Genomic DNA, 9,379 nt, shown 5'->3' with positions numbered 1-9,379 from the left:
TAACAGAACCTTCTCTCTCTGTTGTGGGAGGATGTAGGAAATAACATAACCTTCTCTGTCTGTTGTGGGAGGATGTAGGTCCTAACAAAACCTTCTCGCTCTGTTGTGGGAGGATGTAGGTCCTAACAGAACCTTCTCTGTCTGTTGTGGGAGGATGTAGGAACTAACAGAACCTTCTCTGTCTGTTGTGGGAGGATGTAGGTCCTAACAGAACCTTCTCTGTCTGTTGTGGGAGGATGTAGGAACTAACAGAACCTTCTCTGTCTGTTGTGGGAGGATGTAGGTCCTAACAGAACCTTCTCTGTCTGTTGTGGGAGGATGTAGGTCCTAACAGAACCTTCTCTGTCTGTTGTGGGAGGATGTAGGAACTAACAGAACCTTCTCTGTCTGTTGTGGGAGGATGTAGGTCCTAACAGAACCTTCTCTGTCTGTTGTGGGAGGATGTAGGTCCTAACAGAACCTTCTCTGTCTGTTGTGGGAGGATGTAGGAACTAACAGAACCTTCTCTGTCTGTTGTGGGAGGATGTAGGAACTAACAGAACCTTCTCTGTCTGTGTTGTGGGAGGATATAGGTCCTAACACAACCTTCTCTGTCTGTTGTGGGAGGATGTAGGTCCTAACAGAACCTTCTCTCTCTGTTGTGGGAGGATGTAGGAACTAACAGAACCTTCTCTCTCTGTTGTGGGAGGATGTAGGAACCAACAGAACCTTCTCTGTCTGTTGTGGGAGGATGTAGGAACCAACAGAACCTTCTCTGTCTGTTGTGGGAGGATGTAGGAACTAACAGAACCTTCTCTGTCTGTTGTGGGAGGATGTAGGTCCTAACAGAACCTTCTCTGTCTGTTGTGGGAGGATGTAGGAACCAACAGAACCTTCTCAAGGTTCTATTTCTTTTCTGTTCTGTTCATTTTGAAGGTTTCATAATTCTGCTTTACAAAGAAAGAAAAATGGAATCTCATGTATTTTTAAATTCATCATCATCATCATCATCATCATCATCATCGCTCTAAATTGTGTTCTCATTCTGTCTCTCCAGGAGAGAAAGAGCATGTTGTTGTTCAATCAGAGTTAAGGGGAGAAGCAGTTGGTTGGTTTGGAGAAAAGGGGAGAAGTTTGGCTGCCCCACTGACGCTATGTTCTGTTCTGGACGTCACCGAGCAGAGAAGAGCAGAACAGATTAGAATGGAACAGAACAAATTAGAGCAGAACAGATTAGAATAGAGCAGAGCAGAACAGATTAGAATGGAACAGAACAGATTAGAGCAGAACAGAACAGATTAGAGCAGAACAGATTAGAATAGAGCAGAGCAGAACAGATTAGAATGGAACAGAACAGATTAGAGCAGAACAGATTAGAATAGAGCAGAGCAGAACAGATTAGAATAGATTAGAATAGAATAGAGCAAAACAGATTAGAATAGAGCAGAATAGAGCAGATCAGATTAGAATAGAGCAGAATAGAGCAGACCAGATTAGAATAGAGCAGAATAGAGCAGAACAGGGCAGAATAGAGCAGAACGGATTAGAATAGAGCAGAGCAGATTAGAACAGAGCAGAAGAGATTAGAATAGAGCAGAACAGATTAGAACAAAGCGGAACAGAACAGATGAGACAGAGCAGAGCAGAACAGATTAAAACAGAGCAGATTAGAGCAGAACAGATTAGAATAGAGCAGAACAGATTAGAACAAAGCGGAACAGAACAGATGAGACAGAGCAGAGCAGAACAGATTAAAACAGAGCAGATTAGAGCAGAACAGATTAGAATAGAGCAGAACAGATTAGAACAAAGCGGAACAGAACAGATGAGACAGAGCAGAGCAGAACAGATTAAAACAGAGCAGATTAGAGCAGAACAGATTAGAATAGAGCAGAACAGATTAGAATAGAGCAGAACAGATTAGAACAGAGCAGAACAGATTAGAACAGAGCAGAACAGATTAGAACAGAGCAGAACAGATTAGAATAGAGCAGAACAGATTAGAACAGAACAGATTAGAACAGAACAGATTAGAACAGAACAGATTAGATTAGAACAGAACAGATTAGAACAGAACAGATTAGAGCAGAACAGATTAGAACAGAGAGATCTTTGGGGACAAAGCAGGATGCAGCACTCACAACACTCCTCAGTCTACTACAGTATACTACTGTCACCATATCTCTTCATGGTGGGGATCCGAAAGAGTTGTCCTGTTCTGGTTCCGTTTAGAGAACACTAACAGTTAGTATGACGACCGGCTGGCTGGCTGGCTGATTGGTGCCAGAGTCAGAGTAGCAGTAATGTCCTGGTGTCCTCTCGGGCCAGCTGGTATTATCTCCTGGACCAGGACAGGGATGTGAGAGAGAGGGTCAGTAGCAGGGGTAGAGAGGGTCTGGAGGGATGTGGGGTGCTGCCTGCTGCAGCCGAAGCTCGCTCATCACTCCTGTCTGCTCCCACCACGGGGGCCTCTGGACCCACAAACACAAACTCTGTGGTACATCCCTCTGTACAGCCACTGCTGCTGCCGCTACCCTCGTCACCTGGAGAGAGGAGACAGACAGACAGACAGGCAGACAGACAGACAGACAGACAGGCAGACAGGCAGACAGACAGGCAGACAGGCAGACAGGCAGACAGGCAGGCAGGCAGACAGACAGGCAGACAGACAGACAGACAGACAGACACAGACAGACAGACAGACAGACAGACAGACAGACAGGCAGACACAGACAGACAGACAGACAGACAGACAGACAGACATAGAGAGAGACAGAGAGAGACATAGAGAGACAGACAGACAGACAGACAGACAGGCAGACAGACAGGCAGACAGACAGGCAGGCAGGCAGGCAGGCAGACAGGCAGGCAGACAGACAGACAGACAGACAGACAGACAGACAGACATAGAGAGAGACAGAGAGAGAGACAGAGAGAGACATAGAGAGACAGACAGACAGGCAGACAGGCAGACAGACAGGCAGACAGACAGACAGACAGACAGACAGACAGGCAGACAGACAGACAGACAGGCAGACAGACAGACAGACAGACAGGCAGGCAGACAGACAGACAGACAGACAGACAGACAGACAGACAGACAGACAGACAGACAGACAGACAATAAGTGAGGTTCCAAACAGACTCAAAGAACAGATAGTTGACCGTCTACCATGAAGGTTTTCTGGGCCATATCCCTGCCTTGTTGTCACGGCCAGTGTTATTCAAAGCCCCTAATGATGTCTCACTTTGCAGGTGGATGTTTATTGTCCTGGAGGCAGAGCTGAGCGATATCCACAGGACGGTAAAGTCAAAATTGGCAATATATCATAAAAAAATTAAAAATGCTTTTTGGTTGTAATGAGGCAATGCAGACAGACAAATGTGATACTTCCATACTATGAGGTTGAAATAACACTGAAAATGATTCAATTATCATAATGTACTTTTAGTGTAAGATACAATATATATATATTATTAGCATTTCAGCCTGTTCAGGTGGAATTGAGTTTTTAAAAGTTGTTTTAGTTTTTCACCCACAGTCTGATCTGATTATTCTGACATCATACTTGATTTGCATACGCATCCTCCTACTTTGAAAGGTTAAGCGGGTTTATAAATAATAGATTTATTTAAAAAACAAAAGTACACAACGTTCTTGGTGCTGGAGGATCCAGGTCACGTCCAACAGTCTCCTGAGGGGCAGTCAAGAGTCTCCTCTCTACCATCAGCCCCTCTCCTCTCTACCATCAGCCCATCTCCTCTCTACCATCAGCCCCTCTCCTCTCTACCATCAGCCCCTCTCCTCTCTACCATCAGCCCCTCTCCTCTCTACCATCAGCCCCTCTCCTCTCTACCATCAGCCCCTCTCCTCTCTACCATCAGCCCCTCTCCTCTCTACCATCAGCCACTCTCCTCTCTACCATCAGCCACTCTCCTCTCTACCATCAGCCCCTCTCCTCTCTACCATCAGCCCCTCTCCTCTCTACCATCAGCCCCTCTCCTCTCTACCATCAGCCCCTCTCCTCTCTACCATCAGCCACTCTCCTCTCTACCATCAGCCCCTCTCCTCTCTACCATCAGCCCCTCTCCTCTCTACCATCAGCCCCTCTCCTCTCTACCATCAGCCCCTCTCCTCTCTACCATCAGCCCCTCTCCTCTCTACCATCAGCCCCTCTCCTCTCTACCATCAGCCCCTCTCCTCTCTACCATCAGCCCCTCACCTCTCTACCATCAGCCCATCTCCTCTCTACCATCAGCCCCTCTCCTCTCTACCATCAGCCCCTCTCCTCTCTACCATCAGCCCCTCTCCTCTCTACCATCAGCCCCTCTCCTCTCTCCTCTCTACCATCAGCCCATCTCCTCTCTACCATCAGCCCCTCTCCTCTCTACCATCAGCCCCTCTCCTCTCTACCATCAGCCCCTCTCCTCTCTACCATCAGCCCCTCTCCTCTCTACCACCAGGAACTCTCTTCTCTACCATCAGCCCCTCTCCTCTCTACCATCAGCCCCTCTCCTCTCTACCATCAGCCCCTCACCTCTCTACCATCAGCCCCTCTCCTCTCTACCATCAGCCCCTCTCCTCTCTACCATCAGCCCCTCTCCTCTCTACCATCAGCCCCTCTCCTCTCTACCATCAGCCCCTCTCCTCTCTACCATCAGCCAATCTCTTCTCTACCATCAGGACCACTCCTCTCTACCATCAGCCCCTCTCCTCTCTACCATCAGCCCCTCTCCTCTCTACCATCAGCCCATCTCTTCTCTACCATCAGCCCCTCTCTTCTCTACCATCAGGACCACTCCTCTCTACCATCAGCCCCACTCCTCTCTACCATCAGCCCTTCTCCTCTCTACCATCAGCCCCACTTTTCTCTACCATCAGATTTCACTAGGGAGCCAGAGACTCACCACAGGGCTAGATTTCACTAAGGAGCCAGAGACTCACCACAGGGCTAGATTTCACTAGGGCACCAGAGACTCATCACAGGGCTAGATTTCACAAGGGAGCCAGAGACTCATCACAGGGCTAGATTTCACTAAGGAGCCAGAGACTCACCACAGGGCTAGATTTCACTAAGGAGCCAGAGACTCACCACAGGGCTAGATTTCACTAGGGCGCCAGAGACTCATCACAGGGCTAGATTTCAGTAAGGAGCCAGAGACTCATCACAGGGCTAGATTTCAGTAAGGAGCCAGAGACTCACCACAGGGCTAGATTTCAGTAAGGAGCCAGAGACTCACCACAGGGCTAGATTTCACAAGGGAGCCAGAGACTCACCACAGGGCTAGATTTCACAAGGGAGCCAGAGACTCACCACAGGGCTAGATTTCACAAGGGAGCCAGAGAATCACCACAGGGCTAGATTTCAGTAAGGAGCCAGAGACTCACCACAGGGCTAGATTTCAGTAAGGAGCCAGAGACTCACCACAGGGCTAGATTTCAGTAAGGAGCCAGAGACTCACCACAGGGCTAGATTTCACAAGGGAGCCAGAGACGTGACAGTGTGTTATATAGACAGTGTGTTATATAGACTGATTTAGACAGTGTGTTATATAGACAGTGTGTTATATATACTGATTTAGACAGTGTGTCATATAGACAGTGTGTTATATAGACTGATTTAGACAGTGTGTCATATAGACAGTGTGTTATATAGACTGATTTAGACAGTGTATCATATAGACAGTGTGTTATATAGACTGATTTAGACAGTGTGTTATATGGACTGATTTAGACAGTGTGTTATATAGACATTGTGTTATATAGACAGATTTAGACAGTGTGTTATATAGACTGATTTAGACAGTGTGTTATATAGACTGATTTAGACAGTGTGTTATGTAGACATTGTGTTATATAGACTGATTTAGACAGTGTGTCATATAGACAATGTGTTATATAGACTGATTTAGACAGTGTGTTATATAGACTGATTTGGACAGTGTCTTATATAGACAGTCTGTTATATAGACTGATTTAGACAATGTGTTGTATAGACTGATTTAGACAGTGTGTTAAGCAAATTACAGACTCCTCCTTAAATCTGCGTATTCCTTCAAAGCTCAGTTGTCCTGAGTTGTCCTGAGTCTGCACAACTCTGCGTGGACCTAGGATCAAGAGAGACGCTCAAGTGTTTTAGTACTATATCTCTTGACACAATGATGAAAATAATCATGGCCTCTAAACCTTCAAGCTGCTTACTGGACCCTATTCCAACTAAACTACTGAAAGAGCTGCTTCCTGTGCTTGGCCCTCCTATGTTGAACATAATAAACGGCTCTCTATCCACCGGATGTGTACCAAACTCACTAAAAGTGGCAGTAATAAAGCCTCTCTTGAAAAAGCCAAACCTTGACCCAGAAAATATAAAAAACTATCGGCCAATATCGAATCTTCCATTCCTCTCAAAAATCTTAGAAAAGGCTGTTGCTCAGCAACTCACTGCCTTCCTGAAGACAAACAATGTATATGAAATGCTTCAGTCTGGTTTTAGACCCCATCATAGCACTGAGACGGCACTTGTGAAGGTGGTAAATGACATTTTAATGGCATCGGACCGAGGCTCTGCATCTGTCCTCGTGCTCCTAGACCTTAGTGCTGCTTTTGATACCATCGATCACCACATTCTTTTGGAGAGATTGGAAACCCAAATTGGTCTACACGGACAAGTTCTGGCCTGGTTTAGATCTTATCTGTCGGAAAGATATCAGTTTGTCTCTGTGGATGGTTTGTCCTCTGACAAATCAACTGTAAATTTCGGTGTTCCTCAAGGTTCCGTTTTAGGACCGCTGTTGTTTTCACTATATATTTTACCCTTGGGGATGTTATTCGAAAACATAATGTTAACTTTCACTGCTATGCGGATGATACACAGCTGTACATTTCAATGAAACATGGTGAAGCCCCAAAATTGCCCTCGCTAGAAGCATGTGTTTCAGACATAAGGAAGTGGATGGCAGCAAACTTTCTACTTTTAAACTCGGATAAAACAGAGATGCTTGTTCTAGGTCCCAAGAAACAAAGAGATCTTCTGTTGAATCTGACAATTAATCTTAATGGTTGTACAGTCATCTCAAATAAAACTGTGAAGGACCTCGGCGTTACTCTGGACCCTGATCTCTCTTTTGAAGAACATATCAAGACCATTTCAAGGACAGCTTTTTTCCATCTACGTAACATTGCAAAAATCAGAAACTTTCTGTCCAAAAATGATGCAGAAAAATTAATCCATGCTTTTGTCACTTCTAGGTTAGACTACTGCAATGCTCTACTTTCCGGCTACCCGGATAAAGCACTAAATAAACTTCAGTTAGTGCTAAATACGGCTGCTAGAATCCTGACTAGAACCAAAAAATTTGATCATATTACTCCAGTGCTAGCCTCCCTACACTGGCTTCCTGTCAAAGCAAGGGCTGATTTCAAGGTTTTACTGCTAACCTACAAAGCATTGCATGGGCTTGCTCCTACCTATCTCTCTGATTTGGTCCTGCCGTACATACCTACACGTACGCTACGGTCACAAGACGCAGGCCTCCTAATTGTCCCTAGAATTTCTAAGCAAACAGCTGGAGGCAGGGCTTTCTCCTATAGAGCTCCATTTTTATGGAACGGTCTGCCTACCCATGTCAGAGACGCAAACTCGGTCTCAACCTTTAAGTCTTTACTGAAGACTCATCTCTTCAGTGGGTCATATGATTGAGTGTAGTCTGGCCCAGGAGTGGGAAGGTGAACGGAAAGGCTCTGGAGCAACGAACCACCCTTGCTGTCTCTGCCTGGCCGGTTCCCCTCTTTCCACTGGGATTCTCTGCCTCTAACCCTATTACAGGGGCTGAGTCACTGGCTTGCTGGGGCTCTCTCATGCCGTCCCTGGAGGGGGTGCGTCACCTGAGTGGGTTGATTCACTGATGTGGTCATCCTGTCTGGGTTGGCGCCCCCCTTGGGTTGTGCCGTGGCGGAGATCTTTGCGGGCTATACTCAGCTTTGTCTCAGGATGGTAAGTTGGTGGTTGAAGATATCCCTCCAGTGGTGTGGGGGCTGTGCTTTGGCATAGTGGGTGGGGTTATATCCTTCCTGTTTGGCCCTGTCCGGGGGTGTCCTCGGGTGGGGCCACAGTGTCTCCTGACCCCTCCTGTCTCAGCCTCCAGTATTTATGCTGCAGTAGTTTATGTGTCGGGGGCTGGGGTCAGTTTGTTATATCTGGAGTACTTCTCCTGTCCAATCCGGTGTCCTGTGTGAATCTAAGTGTGCGTTCTCTAATTCTCTCCTTCTCTCTCTCGGAGGACCTGAGCCCTAGGACCATGCCCCAGGACTACCTGACATGATGACTCCTTGCTGTCCCCAGTCCACCTGGCCGTGCTGCTGCTCCAGTTTCAACTGAACCGCGGCCCTAGGACCATGCCCCAGGACTACTTGACATGATGACTCCTTGCTGTCCCCAGTCCACCTGGCCGTGCTGCTGCTCCAGTTTCAACTGTTCTGCCTTATTATTCGACCATGCTGGTCATTTATGAACATTTGAACATCTTGGCCATGTTCTGTTATAATCTCTACCCGGCACAGCCAGAAGAGGACTGGCCACCCCACATAGCCTGGTTCCTCTCTAGGTTTCTTCCTAGGTTTTGGCTTTTCTAGGGAGTTTTTCCTAGCCACCGTGCTTCTACACCTGCATTGCTTGCTGTTTGGGGTTTTAGGCTGGGTTTCTGTACAGCACTTTGAGATATCAGCTGATGTACGAAGGGCTATATAAATAAATTTGATTTGATATAGACCGTGGGTTATATAGACTCACTTAGACAGTGTGTTGTATAGACAGTGTGTTATATAGACTGATTTAGACAGTGTGTTATATAGACAGTGTGTTATATAGACTGATTTAGACAGTGTGTTGTATAGACATTGTGTTATATAGACTGATTTAGACAGTGTGTTATATAGACAGTGTGTTATTTAGACTGATTTAGACAGTGTGTCATATAGACAGTGTGTTATATAGACTGATTTAGACAGTGTGTTATATAGACAGTGTGTTATATAGACTGATTTAGACAGTGTGTTATATAGACAGTGTGTTATATAAACTGATTTAGACAGTGTGTTATATAGACAGTGTGTTATATGGACTGATTTAGACAGTGTGTTATATAGACTGATTTAGACAGTGTGTTATATAGACTGATTTAGACAGTGTGTCATATAGACTGTGTGTTATATAGACTGATTTAGACAGTGTGTTATATAGACTGATTTAGACAGCGTGTTATATAGACTGATTTAGACAATGTGTTATATAGACTGATTTAGACAGTGTGTTATATAGACTGATTTAGACAGTGTGTCATATAGACAGTGTGTTATATAGACTGATTTAGACAGTGTGTTATATAGTCTGATTTAGACAGT

General features: G+C 45.8%; 1 protein-coding gene across 1 annotated transcript in view; it reads right to left on the bottom strand.

Annotated features, from left to right (window-relative positions):
* Positions 1-988: 988 nt before the first annotated feature.
* LOC135535997 (glypican-6-like) overlaps positions 989-9,379 on the bottom strand; it is a 179,600-nt gene continuing 171,209 nt past the window's right edge. The window contains exon 9 of the mRNA XM_064962393.1: positions 989-2,522. Coding sequence (XP_064818465.1) covers positions 2,314-2,522 — 209 coding nt within the window. The 3' untranslated portion in view covers positions 989-2,313. The remainder of the gene's footprint in view (positions 2,523-9,379) is intronic.

The sequence above is a fragment of the Oncorhynchus masou genome, unplaced genomic scaffold, assembly GCF_036934945.1.
Source record: "Oncorhynchus masou masou isolate Uvic2021 unplaced genomic scaffold, UVic_Omas_1.1 unplaced_scaffold_542, whole genome shotgun sequence".
NCBI lineage: Eukaryota > Metazoa > Chordata > Actinopteri > Salmoniformes > Salmonidae > Oncorhynchus > Oncorhynchus masou.
This window is presented reverse-complemented; position numbering and strand designations above follow the sequence as displayed.